The 16,956-nt window shown below is 40.6% G+C and overlaps 1 protein-coding gene across 15 annotated transcripts in view; it reads left to right on the plus strand.

Moving 5' to 3' along the window:
* SYNJ1 (synaptojanin 1) overlaps positions 1-16,956 on the plus strand; it is a 91,299-nt gene that overhangs the window by 14,896 nt on the left and 59,447 nt on the right. For all 15 annotated transcript variants that reach the window (XM_043593730.1, XM_043593718.1, XM_043593723.1 and 12 more), the window contains exons 3-6: positions 9,507-9,593; positions 11,183-11,450; positions 14,954-15,179; positions 16,267-16,350. In XM_043593730.1, the coding sequence (XP_043449665.1) occupies positions 9,507-9,593; positions 11,183-11,450; positions 14,954-15,179; positions 16,267-16,350 (665 nt within the window). The remainder of the gene's footprint in view (positions 1-9,506; positions 9,594-11,182; positions 11,451-14,953; positions 15,180-16,266; positions 16,351-16,956) is intronic.

Genomic DNA, 16,956 nt, shown 5'->3' on the forward strand with positions numbered 1-16,956 from the left:
CTCCACTGTCACTGACAGCCCAGAGTTATCTTGTTTTCTCTTCTTTCTGAACTTATCCAGTATGCCAAAGAATGTTGTCAGGATAAACTTTTTTTTTATCATTTTATTTTGGGAAGTATCAACTGTACATCTAAGAAGGGAGAATGGTGTCATTGACTCTCATGTATTTGTCACCCAGCCTCAATGATTATGTCATGGCCGCTTGTGTTTATCTATATCCCTATCCACTATTTCCCCCTCCCCATTTATTTTGAAGTAAATCCTGGATATCATGTCATTTCATCCTTAAATATTTTCATGAGAATACATGTTTATGGTATGTATTTTATTTTGCTTTAAATTCTATTCTGTGACCTTATTCATATTCACATATTCACTAGGATTAGAATCAGAGAAGGGTGCCTGGGTGGCTCAGTCGGCTAAGCATCCGACTCCTGGTTTTGGCTCAAGTCATGATCTCATGGTTCGTGAGTTCAAGCCCCTTTTCCGCCTCTGCACTGACAGTGCAGAGCCTGCTTGGGATTCTCTCTCTCCCTCTCTCTAAACCCCTCTCCCGCCTTCTCTCTCTCTCTCTCTCTGAAAATAAATAAACATTAAAAAAATTAAAAAATAGGGGCACCTGGGTGTCTCAGTCTGTTAAGCATCAGACTTCAGCTCAGGTCATGATCTCGTGGTTTGTAAGTTCCAGCCCCACATTGGGCTCGACTGACATATGGATATGTTTAAAAATATAATTATAGATTTATGCCTAAGATAGCTCTGTGTTCCCAGAAAATGATGTTCACATTAGATGGAAAATTAAGAAAAAATTGAAGGCACAAGCGAAAAGTAGTGTCAAATGTGACAGGGAAGAAGAGTTTTTCTCTTTAAAATAAGCTGTTGAGGGAGTTAGGTACTATCGACCCGAGGTGTGAATAGCAGTTAACTTCCGGAGTCAGGCTTTGCCTTACTTTGCACGTTTGACAGATGAGCTACTGGGGTGCAGGCCTCCTTACCTGAGCTGAACTTGCTAAAGGCCTTGATGGGTGGCTAAAAATCGGTAACTTGTAAAAAGAAAGGTTCGTTTTCCTAGCATCTTGTGTGCTTAACAACATCAACATGAACAGGAGAGAGAAAAGAAAACCACAGAGCAGTCTGTTCCTCTCATTGAAAGCACAGTGGATACGTTGAAAGACAGCACCAGCAAGGAGTAACCTGGACTCCTGTTATCAACGTCTCCCCTGAACTTTCATTTCCTCTCATTCTTTCACTCTGTTTTCCTCGGGGCTCTCCATGCATCCTTAAGAAACTCCACTAGGTTAAACCGTGTTTAGAAATCGTAGGGCGTCTGGGTGGCTCAGTCAGTTGGGCGTCCAACTTCAGCTCAGGTTGTGATCTCACTGTTTGTGAGTTCGAGCCTCACGTCAGGCTCTGTGCTGACAGCTCAGAGCCTGGAGCTCCTTCGGGATACTGTGTCTCCCCTTCTCTCTGCCCCTCCCCCGCTTGCACTCTGTCTCTTTCTCTCAAAAATAAATAAACTCAAAAAAATATTGGAAAAATACACCCTGGCTAGAAATCACGGGGCGCCTTGGTGGCTCAGTCGGTTAAGCATCTATGACTCTTGATTTCGGCTCAGGCCATGGTCTCACAGTCTTGAGATAGAGCCCCACGTTGGGCTCTGCACTGACAGCACAGGACCTGCCTGGGATTCTCTCCCTCCTTGTCTGTGTGTGTCTCTCTCTCACTCTCAAAATAAAATCAATAAACTTAAAAAGAAAAAGAAATCAGTTAATGATGCCTGTCTTCCCCCCCTCCCCACTCCCACCCTCATGCCACCATAAACGTCCAGAGCATTCAGATGCTACTGATGGTAAGGTTAAATGTCTGTCTTTTTATGTATAATTTTAAAACTAACAGAACATTCCCTTTTGTGCTGCAACCTGTCAATTTGTTTTTGTCTATGAGACGCATACTTAACAGTTGCAGCGTTCGGCATCTCTGGTTAGGTTGGTAATTTGTTGAGATGAAAAGAAATGAGACCATTTCTGTGGCTGTGAGTACACAAGTGAATGCACTATGAAATAATGAGAAGAAAGATTTACTTCCAGCACGATCGGGGAAAGCTTTAGGAAGGAAGAGGCATTTTAGTTAGGTATTGACGGATGGGCAATGTTTGGAAATGCAAAGATGACTCAGGGGTGTTCCAGATGGAAAGAACACTGTGAACAAAGGGGAAGAGGGAAAAGAGTGTGGAGCATACAAGGAGTCACCCATTATTCATTTTTTATTCGTTTTGACTGCGGTGTGGGCTGCAAGGGGAGAGCGTTAGGGAAAAGGAAAGACGGGGATGAATGAGTAAACTATTTGTAAATTCCGTGTTTTATCTAAAGATCATACGCATTATTTGAAAGTAGTACGGCTTTTTTATTTTAAATAATCCCTTCTAGTGGAAGATTCTCAAATTGTTTTCTAGAATTAAAAATTAGCAGAGAAATAAGATAATAATTTAAGTCTCTCCCTCTTACCTCATGTATTTCTCTATATTTCATGGGGCTTCATAAAATGAGGGAAAATTTTCCCTGTTAAAAAGTGTATGGTCAGGGGATAACATGGTGCTATAAGAGTTTATCTTTGTGCTGTGTAGAGAGAAAAGCCTCTTAATTTAGGAATATGCATGTGTATTTTATAAGTTTATTTTTAATGGTTACATTTATTTTTTTTAATCTTGAAACAATATCAGAAACACAGAAAAGCTGAAGTTCAGTATAAAGAACTTTCTCTTAGTTATCGGGAATAAGTTGTTGACATGACATCCCATCACCCACAAATACCATTACTTATTTCCTAGAATAGCTAAGACTTGCTCCTTCGTAACTACAATATAACAAAAAAAAAGTTAACATCGTACTTCTTTCTAATTCTCAGACTCCGTTCAAGTTCACCAGTTGTCCCAACAACGACTCTTATAGCAAAAGGATCCAGTTCAGATCTGTCATTTTATTGGTTGTCATGCCTCTTCAGTCTCTTTAAATCTGGGAAAGTTCCTCAGTCTTTGATGTGTCTGACCTTAAAACTTCTGAAGACGAAGGCCGGCTGTTGTGCGGACTGGGCCTCACTTTGGGTTTGTCTGATGGTTCCTCTTGCTCAGATTCAGGTCATGTATGTTGGCAGGAATGTTACGCATGTGCTGCTGTGTTCTTTTCACCGTACCCTGTCAAGGTGCACACAGTTTTGACTTGTCCCAGTACTGCTGGTGAGCACGCTGCTTATTTGTTTAAGGTGCTCTCTGGCAGACTCCTTTTTCTTGTTAACAAGCGTTCCGAGATAAGGTGCTTTGTGAGTATGTAAACATCGCCATTACTCATCACACTTTAACTTTAATCTGTTACTCTTGTCATTTGTTTCAGTGCTCAAGTTGTTCCAGATTTCTCTAGTAGAGGTCCCTTGGAGCTGGCTTTGCATTTTTGTGCCATGTCTCCATTAGTCTTTGAGTACTCCCTTTCTGCACAGAATGTGTTCCAGGCTCATCTTGTCCCTGCCCTTGCCCCGGAATCAGCCATTTCTCTAAGGAGGCCTTACAGTGGAAAATGGTATTAGAAAGCAAGATCTCGGTGCTAGGTATGGCCATTGCTGTTGGGGTACTGCTGATCTCAGGCCCTGTTTGGATGGAGCTAAGGGGAATATGCAGTTAACTATGTGTGGGTATTGATGGTTGTATAACACCCATTTATATCCATGTCTGTCTGTCTAGAAAACTATGAGTTCACAGTGGTAACTTCAATTGCAGTCAGCGCTGCCGTGCCCATTCCGGTTTTCTGTCTTCCCATATTGGCACTCTCGTTCTCTGACAGTGAGGACCCTGGCTCCCATTATCCTGACCATCAGCCACTGTCCTGTTGCCGCTGCAGCCTCCGCCACCACGCGGGTGGCCTCCTCAGCCCACAGGGGCTCCAACACCCTGCCCCTGGGTTCCCTCAGGGCACCCTGCCCTCCCCACCCTGCTCAAGCTCATCCTACCATACCAGGCCACTCCCAACACCTCTGGGTGGACAGCACCCTCCTCGCCCCACCCAGACTTATCTTATCACAGGCTGTCCTTCCCCTCAAGTGGATGCCCTCTCTCCCTGCCTCTGGCTTCATATCCATGCACAGCGCCGTTGTTCATAGTCAGCCTGGGCTCTGACAGCCTACAAAAGACCTCCTTCCATTCTGCCCCAGTCCTCGAAGTATATGTGGAAGAAGAGGAAAACATCTACAGTACCTTACATAAAGGAAGAAAACACTGTTTTCTCTTAGCAAATTGGAAATGTCTGGACTTAAAAACACATATGACTTTAAAATTTCATCCACAGATTCATTGAGCATAAAATCTTTGAACTCCTGAGTGCCAGGCACTGAGCTAGGCTGCTGGGGTTTAGTGTAGTGAACTGAACCAAATCCCTCCCCTCATGAAGCTGCGTTCTGTGACTCTGGCTATTTAAGCTTAGACAAGTTAGTAACAAATTGATAACCTCTCTAAGCCTGTTTCCTCATATGTCAAATGGAAATAGTAGTAATTTTGCTCACGGGGCGTTGTGAAAATTGAATAATGCATGCAAAATACCTCTCCCAGTGTTAGATGTCATAGTCATGACAGACAGTATACAGATACCTCAGCTGAAACATCATTCATCACTCTTAAAATTATTTTAAAATTTCATTTACTATTGAGGAGAAAACAAGAAATTCCTGGGCAGGAAAGTGATACCTACTCTTTCAATTAGCTTTCCTTTCCTTTAGCATACTTTTATCTAATAGGCACTTTAGACTAAATTGTATGCGTGTGTGTGTGTGTCTGTCCTGTTTCCTGAGTCTTAGAATATAATATAAAAGTGTAAATAAGCAGCCTGACGTTTGTTGGAATGTTTGAATGAGATGACAGTTTAATAGTTGGGTCTTCATGGAGCCTGAGTGACATGATATATTCATATATTTGGAGTATAGTTCATGATAAGATAATTATTCTGCATTATTAGAAGAGGGAACATTTTTTTAAGTTCATTTATTTTTTGAGATAGAGAGAAAGAATGCACATGCATGTAGGGGAGGAGCAGTAAGAGAGGGAGAGAGAGAGAAAATCTCAAGCAGGCTCTGCACTGTCAGTGTGGAGCCCAGTGCAGGGCTCGAACCCACAAACTGCAAGATCGTGACCTGAGCCAAAGTCAGATGCTTAACCGACTGAGCCACTCATCCCTAGAAGAGAAACATTTTGTTGCATGGGAATGTAGTACATTACAAAATGACTTTTTTTGTTTGTTTTTAAGGGAAGGCAATGACTTAATGTTAAAAATACATTTTCTTTTTTTTCCCTGCCGAGTTTTTAAAAAATTTAAATCCAAGTTAGTTAACATATAGTGTAATAATGATTTAAGGAATAGACTTCAGTGATTCATCACTTACATATAATACCCAGTGCTCATCCAACAAGTGCCCTCCTTAATGCCAATAGCCCATGTAGCCCATCCCCCACCCACCCATCCTACAAACAGCCCTCAGTTTGTTCTCTGTATTTAAGAATCTCTTATGGTTTGTTTCCCTCTCTCTTTTTATCTTACCTTTGCTTCCCTTCCCCTGTGTTCATCTGTCTTGTTTCTTAAATTCCACATATGAGTGAAATCATATGCCTTTCTCTGACTGACTGACTTCGCTTAGCATAATCCCCTTTAGTTCCATATACATTGTTGCAAATGGTAAGGTTTCATTCTTTTTGATCACTGAGTAATATTCTATTGTATATATGTATATGTATATATGTATACATATATGTATATATGTATATGTACGTATGTATATGTGTATATACATATACACACGTATATATATATACACACATATATACGTGTGTGTGTGTGTGTGTATATATGTATATATATATATACATACCACATCTTCTTTATCCATTCATCAGTTGATAGACATTTGGGCTCTTTCCATACTTTGGCTAGTGTTGATAGTAGTAAAGAACCTCCATACTATTTTCTAGAGTGGCTGCACCAGTTTGCGTTCCCACTGGCAGTGCAAAAGGGTTCCTCCTTCTCTGCATTCTCTCTGATGCAGCTGAGTTTTTAATTTCAGCCATTGTGACAGGCGTGAGGTGGTATCTCATTGTGATCTTGATTTGTATTTCCCTGATGATGAGTGATGTTGAGCATCTTTTCAAGTGTTGGTTGGCCATCTGTAAGTCTTCTTTGAAAAAGTGTCTATTCATGTCTCTTGCCCATTTCTTCACTAGATTATTTGTTTTTTGGGTGGTGAGTCTGATAAGTTCTTTATAAGTTTTGAATACTAATCCTTTATCTGATACGTCATTTGCAAATATCTCTTCCCATTCCATCAGTTGCCTTTTAGTTTTGCTGGTTGTTTCCTTCCCCGTGCAGAAGCTTTTTATCTTGATGAGGTCCCAATAGCTCATTTTTGCTTTTGTTTCCCTTACCTCTGGAGACGTGTTGAGTAAGAAGTTGCTGCAGCCAAGGTCAAAGAGGTTGTTGCTTGCTTTCTCCTTCAGGATTTTGATGGCTTCCTGTCTTAATGTTCCTGTATTTCATCCATGTTGAGTTTATTTTTGTGTATGGTATAAGAAAGTGGTCCAGGTTCTTTTTTCTGCATGTCGCTGTCCAGTTTTTCCAACACCATTTGCTGAAGAGACTTGTGTTTTTTCCCACTGGATATTCTTACCTGCTTTGCCAAAAATTAGTTGGCCATATGTTTGTGAGTCCATTTCTGGGTTCTCTGTTCTGTTCCATTGACCTATTTGTCCGTTTTTGTGCCACTACCATACTATCTTGATGATTTATAGCTTTCTTTCTAATCTTACTGGTTGCTGGTGTTTGCACCCAAATGGTGATTGCTGCTGAGACTGATACGTCTAGTAATATCTGTATTACTATATTAGTGATGGTATTTAAGTATCTAGAGCATTAACCTCTAAATCTCTAATATTTGTCCAGGAAGCCATGCCTTCTGTCATCAGAGATATAACAAGCCTCTCCAGCGTTTGCTTTAATGTACATGTGGTGCTCTTAATGAGGCAGTATTGAGGGGCAGGCAATCTTGATTTACTTTACAAAATAAAATTAAAATTAATGCTCTGACATTTTGTATTTGTGTGGCTTGTCATTTAATGTTAGGAGTAACTGTTATTTAAACCTGTGGTATAATAGTAAGAAGAAGAACTCTAGGAATGCTGAAATGCAAACCCCTGTAACTACTATTAATGGCTTGGTGAAATTTTACCCACTCCCTAATTTCATACGGGGTACTTTGATAAAGGTAAAGGCCCACACTTAACAATGAGCATATTAGAAAACTGTGACAGGATCAGCTAATTGAGTGATTGAGCAGTTAATTTAGCCTGTGTGGCCAGCTAGCAGAAGACAACTCATTCAGAGGCAGAAGTGGGTTAACTGGAAGAAGGCCTATGAGTAGATGGTAAAGAGGTAAAGCGGGCAGGGAAGAGGAGATAGTCTGTAGAGCCCTAGAGGAGAGCTCAGGGCAGAAGAGAAGCTCTTGAATACAAAGCACTAGGAGTATTAGGCAAGGCAGTAGGCTGAGAAGACAGCCCTTTCGTTGGCAGTGAAGGTTGAGGGGAAATGGGAAGGCCATAGGATGTAATAACGTGCTTTTCTAATGTGGAACACATGCTATTGCCAAAATGTTCTATAATTCTACATCGAAGACGAATGAGGAAAGGAAAAAGGGGATAGATAGGGGCAACAGACACAGGTAAATAAGGAGGGAACTGGTCAGCCAAGAGGTAAATTGAGGGTGTGGAGTAGAAAGTGGAAAGGGAGAGCAGTAGAGAAGGAAAGAAATAGAAGAGAAAGGACAGGATGAAAAAGAGAATCGTACCTTTCTAGATTTGTAGACTTTAGAATTATTTGGAATTGTCCATTTGAGATACTAGCTGTGATTTATATTTCTTTGGGGTTTTTTTGGTCAGATTTTTAATAAGTATATTTGCTGAGAACTAGGAAGAGTTTTCCTTTAAAGTTTCATGATTTGTTTTTGTTTTTCAGCAGAGGAACCACAGCAGCCTGACCTAGGGATATTATTCTGTGGGTTATATTCGTTAGCAAGAGAACATTAGCTTTATAGCAGAAGAAATGAATCAAGACAAAGGCCAAACTGAAGATTTCCGTTCCTTTGCTAAACTCTGTCGTCAAGTGTGGCCATTAGCTTTTATCATTTAAACATTTGTCATCTTCTGTGTTTTAAGCACTAATCTAAATGTCAGAGATAAAAGGAGGCATAGGACATTGTTCCTGCCTTCAAGGACCAGGCTGGTTAATGGGAAAGACAAGTGATGGGTACATATAAAGTGTTTTGGCAGCATGGAGAGGGAGCTCTGCGAAAGAATTGTGCCTGTAGAGGTAAAGAGGGGTTTCCAGAAAGTGATCTTGTGCCCCTGTTTGTGAATGTGAAGATTAGGTGGAGCCTTGCTGGCAGAAGGCTAGATTGCACGCATTTGGACACTAGGGGACCCTTTAATGTAGTGAGACCATAAAATGCAGGGGCAGGAGGGGGATGAAAAATGAAGCTGAAAGAGGATGTTGAGGCCAGATTCTGAAAGATTGCTGGTGAAGGAGTTGGATGTTTTCCCTTGGGGTGTGATAACACAGGATAGTGCTGGTGGTACATAGGTGGGCAAACAAATCAGTGAGACGGAGAAGGTGATTCAGAAACAACCTCCAGAACATATCACTATCGTTAAAGGTAGTCCTTTAGGTCATCGGGAGAGACCGCAGTGGTGCTGGAACAAGTTGAGAAGGACAGTTTAGTTTGAGAATCTTTGAGAAGGACAGTTCAGTTACTTGTTTGAGAAAATAACTTATGCGAGCATTTATGTTAAGAATCTCAGATTTAAGGGGCACCTGGTGGCTCAGTCAGTTAAGAGTCCAACTGTTGATTTCGGCTCAGGTCATGATCTCCTGGTTTGTAAGTTGGATCCCTGCGTCAGGCTCCGCGCACTGACTGACAGTGCTGAGCCTGCTTGGGATTTCTCTCCCTCTCTCTCTGCCCCTCCCCCACTTGTGCTTGCCGTGTGTGTGTGTGTGTGTGTGTGTGTGTGTGTGTGTGTGTGTGTGTGTCTCTCTCTCTCTCTCTCAAAATAAATAGACTTAGAAAAAATATTTAAAAAAATAAAGAATACCAGATAAGAAAAAAAGAATATCAGGGGCACCTGGGTGGCTCAGTTGGTTAGGCGACCGACTTTGGCTCAGGTCATGATCTCACAGTTCGTGAGTTCGGCCCCGCGTCAGTCTCCGTGCTAACAGCTCAGAGCCTGGAGCCTCCTTTGGATTCTGTGTCTACCCCTCTCTCTACCCCTCCCCTGCTCACGCTCTGTATCTCTCTGTCTCTCAATAATAAATGAACGTTAAAAACATTTTTTAAAAAATAGAATATCAGATTTAGAGAAACTCTGGCTTCATAACAAAATAGAATCTGATGTTTCAGGCCATTTTTCTTACCCTGAAACTTTTTTTTTGTAGCATCTGCAGAAAAAGAGGCAATCAAGGGTACATACTCCAAAGTGCTTGATGCTTATGGACTCTTAGGTGTTTTACGATTAAATCTTGGTAAGTTTATTTTTCAATATAATTAATCTTTTTCATTTCTTTGTTTTAATTTTAAGGATTTGAGGGAGACTGTTGATCATTTCAGACTCCATATGTGAGCTGAAAGTGTGGTAACATCTTTTAAATCCTAATTATGCTAATCTTGGGGAAATGTTTGTTGACTGAAAGGTATGCTACATACTCAAGCTCTCGTGATTTTAAGTTCCAGAGACATTATTCTGTGTGAACATTTGAAGGATTGGTATCAGTGGTCAAAAGAGAAAATCAGGGCATCGCCCTTTTTCTTTGTTTCAGTGCTTTCGGAAACGATGTTTTAGTGAGAACTGCACTGATTACCCTGGTTTATACTGGAAAGGACATCTGCTTTGTAGTTAAAAGGTCTCAGCTTGAATCTGTCTCTGCCACTTAATGTCACCGTGGGCTGCAGAGTAACCTTTGGGATTGCCCGTTTGTCTGTAACCGTATGGCTGGAAGTGTGGCCCAAGACCCGGTGCCAGTCCGTGAGCCATTTCGCTATTGGTCTGTGATGAGATAAGGAAGCTTGTAACATCATGCAGATCAACACATGGCTTCCTTCGTTGATAAAGTCCTACTATGAGAAAAAAGGTCCGCTAAACTAAACAGTGACTTTGGCGAGGTAATTGATTTTCATTTCACAAGCGTCTTCTCTCACTGTGACAGGTTATGGGCCATACTCTGAAGCGTACTGGGCTATAAAGTGGAGGTTTGTCACTTGTTATGCATCTATCACACGTAAAGCCCTGTGCCAGGTGCCTAACTAATACTGTCTTAGGTACTCCTCACAGTCCAGTGAGATTCATTTTAGTGCTGGTTTATAAGGGAGCAGATCTCAGGTCGGGTTATGTTCACACCCTGAAGTTGGGTTGGATTATAAGTAGCGGAGCCAGGATGCAGGGCCACCTCTGCCTCGTCACAGCCCACGCTCAAGGTACACCGCTGCTGAATTTCGCCTTCATACTCATCTCAAAGGATTTTGTCAACATTAGCGAAAAGTCTCTATGAAAGTTTTTGTAAACCAAATTGCTTTGTAAACTGTTACCAGGGGCTTTCTGCCCACATAGCAGCAGCAGCAGCTCCTGTTTATATAGCCCTTTTTTTTTTTTTCCAGCTGTGCTGTTTATTTACAAAGACCTCTCACATTTATATTCTTATCTGGATTTCCTCACAGTCATAAAGGAAAGATGGGGAGCATAACACATATATTTTTTTATTTGACAAATTTTGTATATCCTCAGATTAAGTAGGGGAACATTTCATGAATGTGAGATTATTCTGTTAATGTTTAAATACACACTTAAATATACAAAATATAAATATAAATTTATAAAAGATATAATTTATATATGTGTAAATATAATAGCTTCATTATATTAAATGTGCTCAAGCAAGGATTTTTTTTCAAGTCTTGCCAAAATGCAGTTGTAAACATAAACATGCCCGTGTCAATTTAAAATAACCGTGCTGTTGGATTTAAAAAGTTAGAAACGTGACAAGAAAGTTGGAAGAAACTTTGAATAGCTTGAGAAATACTGAGACTTTTCATCCAACTAATTCTTTGGTTTTTGCAGGTGATACTATGTTACATTATCTGGTCCTAGTCACTGGATGTATGTCTGTTGGAAAAATTCAAGAATCGGAGGTTTTCCGAGTTACTTCCACCGAATTTATATCACTACGAATTGATTCTTCAGATGAGGATCGCATTTCAGAAGTGCGAAAAGTTTTGAATTCGGGAAACTTTTATTTTGCGTGGTCTGCATCTGGAGTCAGTTTAGATCTGAGTCTTAACGCACATCGTAGCATGCAAGAACACACGACCGATAATAGATTTTTCTGGTGAGTTCGTGTTACATTTTTCCCCTCTGTAATCACGCGCTTGCTGTGCAGGAGTTTGGTGGTTTGGGTTATAGTGTGTTCAGCAGTAATTTCCAGAGATAGCAGGGATGGGCATTGCTGATGGGGCACACCTCCCTTTCCTGCTCCAGAATCCTCAGCCGAGCAGCACAGGCATCCAGTGTCGTTTTGTCGAAGCTCTCATGTGACACGAGACCCATTTGCTCTCCCTGATCCAGACTGACCTTTCATTTCCAAAATATATTCAAGATGTTTATTTTAAGATTAAGAATGAATTAGTTGTAGTAGAAGTGTGTTGCTAATACTTAACCGCTGTTAGTTTTGAGATCTTTCCTCTGGCAGGACTGTTTTCCTAAGACAGCATCCCATTATTTTTAATTGAAAGATTATAGGTAGATAATCTTGGTTCAAGAGCAAGCGACTATGAAGAAGTGGTATACTAGGATAACACTGAGTACTATAATAAAATAAGACTTAAGTAGGTAACTATTTCATGTTTATGCATTAATGTGCTTTGTTCGAAGTGTGCACAAAGGGGGTGAGCACACGTGACTATAATCAGTACTGCTTTATTGGAGGAGGCCACATTTCTAGTGTAGAGGTTCCCTTGTCCACAGCCAGCATGGATGTTGACTTTTTTCCTTAACATCATGTACCAATTATATTTCATTATGAATACAGATGTTATAAGGCCAAAGTCCATGACTCTGTGCTCTTGGGTCTCCCTTGGTAGTTCAGATTCAAGGTGTTCCTCCTGTATATTTTCTCTCCTCCCCCCACCCCACCCCCCATTTCCACCATTTACCTGTATGGTCCTTGAGTAGCGTGTTCAAGTCTGACCCATCTGCCCTGGCTGGCAGAAGGCTCAAAGCCAACAACAACCTTAGGATAGGAAACTAACTTTAGAACAAATTTTGTAGCTAACATGGAAGTTTTTTGGCCCAGCATAGTAGCGTGGAGGAGAAGCAGGGCAGAATGAAAAAAGACTCTAGTGCACTGTAGTCAGAGACTTGGAGCCTCACAAAGGAGGAGATGGTGGAGGGGTGGGGAAAGAAGGGTTAATAGGGCAGATGAGTGGCACAGAGTCCCTATCAGCCCTATACTTTTTCTGATGGAAGAGACATTGAAGTTCCTAACGATGATAGCAGCTGGGCTGGGCAGCTGTCCTTACTTTTTTACCCCCCACCCTGCTCATTCTTAACCCCAAAATCCTTAGATTAAGAGATAAAAGTTTTCCTGCTATAATTAGAAGTTTAAGCAGGTGCAGATGTATTGGTTCAATGATCAGCAATTAAGCACATTTGCTAAGTTTAGCCAGTGGGAATAATTTATTTGCCATTTCGTTCAATTAAGGTTGAAGGTGGGGACAAGTTTAGATAACAGATTGAGGGAGTTTGTCTAGTGGAAGTCAGGTTGAACAAAGGGGAGACTAAAACACCAAAGATGAGTTTTGGTCACTTAACGCTTTCTACATTTTGCTAAGGACTGGGATTCTTTTTTTTTTTTTTTTTATCGTTTATTATTTTTGAGAGAGAGTGTGTGTGTCTGAGAGCAAGCAGGAAAGGGGCAGAGAGAGAGGGAGACACAGAATCGGAAGCAGGCTCCAGGCTCTGAGTGCTCAGGACAGAGCCCAACGCGGGGCTCGAACTCACAGACTGCGAGATCATGACCTGAGCTGTAGTCGGCCGCCCAACCAACTGAGCCACCCAGGCGCCCCAGGACTGGGATTCTTGAGCTTCCCTTCAAACAGAAATATGAAAGTTTTATGCATTTATTATGCATACTCTTGTAGCTTAGTAGAAATATTTTCCAGGATACAGCCAAGTAAGTTTTTGTTGTCAGAGTCACAAATGCCTATTATGAAAACCCAAGTTGTTTTACTCCATTGGAGATTTGAAGCTGATGCCAGTTGAGAGTTGTTTATAAATTTCAATAGAATTAAAGCAGCAACACATTGGCAACAAAGGAAAATGAAAACTGATGGCAGACAGAGAAACTCGTATCTGAACAAACGCACAGGCTCCCGCTTCCATTTAAATGGGGACAAGTAAGTTTCGTATACCTCTGCCATGACATGGGACTCGCTATGGCATCTGGACATACTGGGTCACGGTCAGTTTGAATTTCGCCTCAGATGAGCGTAGGTAATAGTGAAAGTTTGGAAGCTTAATTCAGTGTTCGTCCAATAGTGATCTCACCACTCATTCACATTCCAGTACACTTTCTTGAATGGATGGTTTACCAGAACTGCACGTGACCACCAACGTCTGTTTTATCTCTACCACAGCCACACCCTGGGGGGGAAGAGGGCTGGGCTACTACTGGTCTAGTAGTATTGCTGTGTATTTATGATTAAGGCAGCAAGATACTGCAGAGCACTAAAGAAGAAAAATCTCTACTTAAAACAGAAGAGTTTTAAAACTCAGAGAACCAGACTTCAATATTTTTTTAAATGTAATCTTAAAATTTTATTTACTTTTTAAATTTTTTTTTATTTTAGAGTGAGATCACACCAGTGGGGGAGAGGGGCAGAGGAAGAGGGAGAAAGGAAATAGACAACCTCCAGCAGGCTCCATGCTCAGCACAGAGCACCTGGGGCTCGATCCCATGACCCTGGGTTCATGACCCGAGCCAAAGTCAAGAGTCAGACATTCAACCGACTGAGCCACCCAGGCGCCCTGAACCAGGCTTCAGTATTAGAGAAAATTCACTTTTATAAGACACCTTGTTATCTGAAAAGACCCAAGTTTTTCTGTACAACATTATACTTTCCTTGGTCAGAGGTTGGTTGGGAGATTCCGTATGCATTCTTTGGAGAAGTAAGGCTCCAGTAGAGAACCCAGATGAGGCAGTCTGTGGGATGAGAAGGTGGCCAGCCGGGCAGGATTGCAGCCCGTATCCCTGATTTAGCCATAGCAACTCTGCTTTGCTGTTTCCTAATCATTTGGCTTCTGTGTAAGTACACAGAATAAAACTTTTTGCCCTGAAAAAAATTGAAAACCAGGCCCCCTCTGTTCCATAGAATGCTAAACTCCTTGGAGTAATGGAAAACTCTAGACATGTATTAATATGGTAGCTACTAGTTCAGTTGGCTATTTAAATTAAAATTAATTAAAATAGAGCCTTATTAAAGTTGAGCCTTAAGAGTAAAGCTTTATAAAGTGGGATGGGGATATGTGTATGAAATCCTTTTTTTGGAAAAGTTAGGTTATATATACATTATGTAAAAAGACAGCAGAATAGGGCACAGCTACTAAAAACATAAAAGATCTGCTTCTTTTCTACGTACCATAGATCACATACCAGAGGATCGCATTTATTGCCTCATCTGATTCCTAGCACGGTAAATGTAAACGAACTGGTTTATTTGTAGGGCCTCTTAATTGAATAGCATTACATCAATGCTTCAGGAGCACTGCTTTATTGAAGCTTATACCGTGTTAGCTGGCACTCAGTGAGCTAATGAGTTCTTCCTTTCCTGTTAGGAATCAGTCTTTGCATTTACACCTCAAGCACTATGGCGTGAATTGCGATGACTGGCTATTACGCCTCATGTGTGGGGGAGTAGAAATCAGAACAATCTATGCTGCTCATAAGCAGGCCAAGGCTTGCCTCATTTCCAGACTCAGCTGTGAACGAGCTGGGACCAGGTTCAATGTTCGGGGAACAAACGATGACGGCCACGTTGCTAATTTTGTAGAAACAGAACAGGTACGTAGTGTTTTATATTGCTTCGTGCATGTATTAGATGCGAGGGCCAGAAACTAATAGAACCACAGTTTTTGATCTGATTCAGAACTCATTTTCACATCTGTAATGCCATTTCGGGGTGGTTCTTGGCTCCCTTCTGGCCTGAAAAAAGGCTTCCCTGAAACAGACTTATTTATAAACAAACTTAGGTGTGGCTCTTCAAATGAGTAACGAGGGGTTTACTAACTAGCATGACATTGTCGGTGCGGTACAGTTTGGTATTAAATTTTAAAAATCCTCAATGGTAGAGCTAGACAACTTAATAGAAGTGGTTTGTGTGTGTGTATGAAATGAAATCAAACCCAGCTCTTTTAAAGGTAGATATGGATATCATCTAACATGAAAACTTATGACATTTTCAGCTAGAAAGACAAATACCATCTGATTTCACTCATGGGGAATTTAAACAAAACGAACAAAAGAAACACACCAAAAAAAGACTCTTAAAGACAGAGAACAAACTGGTGGTTGCCAGTGGGGAGGTGAAGGAAGGGGTGGATGAAATAGATAAATGAGGTTAAGGGCTTCTCTTGAAGAGCACTGAGAAATCATCATTGAATCACTATATTGTATGCCTGAAACTAATACGACACTGTGTGCTAACTATACTTGAATTTAAAACAAGTTAAAAAAGAATTATGACACTTTTGGCTCAAAACTGTATAATTGTAAATTCAGGCCACACCCCCCAGCCCAACTCAGTTCTTCAAATTAGTTTTTGAAAAATACTGACAACTAAAGAAAAAAAATTAAATATAAAGGTATGTGTGTAAAATATTGAGATTTAGAAGGAATTCCTTTTTAAGACTTGTGCTTCTTGTGCTTATGTTTTTACTATTTTTTTGGTTAATATACAGAAAAACTATCACTCAATAGAAGAAAGCCAAACTTCCTTAGTAGCCTCTCCCGGATATTTTGTTAGGACAGTTGTGCGGGAGAGATTGGTCGTAAGATATAACTCGCACGCGACAGATAGTAGTAAATTTGTCTTTGTGATGTAGAGGTAATACCTTTGTGGAAATGTTTCATCTGTTATTTTTCTCTGTAGGTTGTGTACTTAGATGACTCTGTTTCTTCTTTCATCCAAATCCGGGGGTCTGTTCCATTGTTCTGGGAGCAACCAGGGTTGCAGGTATCTGTTTAACATTGTTTTGTTTTTTTCTCTTGAATATTTTCCATATTTTCTAAGCTCTCAGGATAGTTCATTAGTTCCTTGGATAGTTCTGTTATTCAGTCTAGTAATATTAGCTAGATTCACAAATTAGGGTCTAAATGCACGAGTTCCTGGAATTGTCTTAGATGCTTTTCCTTTAATGTTCTTTCAAATGTCCATAGAAATTCAACTGCTGTATTTAATATTACAATTTTAATGTTTCCATAACACACTGATATTCATGGTGTTTCATATTTACTATCTCAGTATCCTTAATATATAGCAGTTTAGTCTCTTTAGGTAGAAGAATGTAGCAGTTAAAAAAAAGCTTCTGAAACCAGACTTCTCCATTTGCATCCTTACTCTGCCACTACTAGCTGTGTGATCTTGGACAAGTGGTTTAACTCCTCTGTGTCTCAGTTTGCTTATCTATAAAATGGGAATAATAATAGTAGTAGTTCCTATTCATAGGGTTGTAAGGATAAAATGAAAAGTACTAAGACAATGCCTAGCACCCATGGGCAGCACTGTGTACGGGTTAGCCACTGTTATCAATAATACATCTGCTACTGAAATTTTACTTTG

Source organism: Prionailurus bengalensis, chromosome C2 (genome assembly GCF_016509475.1).
Source record: "Prionailurus bengalensis isolate Pbe53 chromosome C2, Fcat_Pben_1.1_paternal_pri, whole genome shotgun sequence".
Taxonomy (NCBI): Eukaryota; Metazoa; Chordata; class Mammalia; order Carnivora; family Felidae; genus Prionailurus; species Prionailurus bengalensis.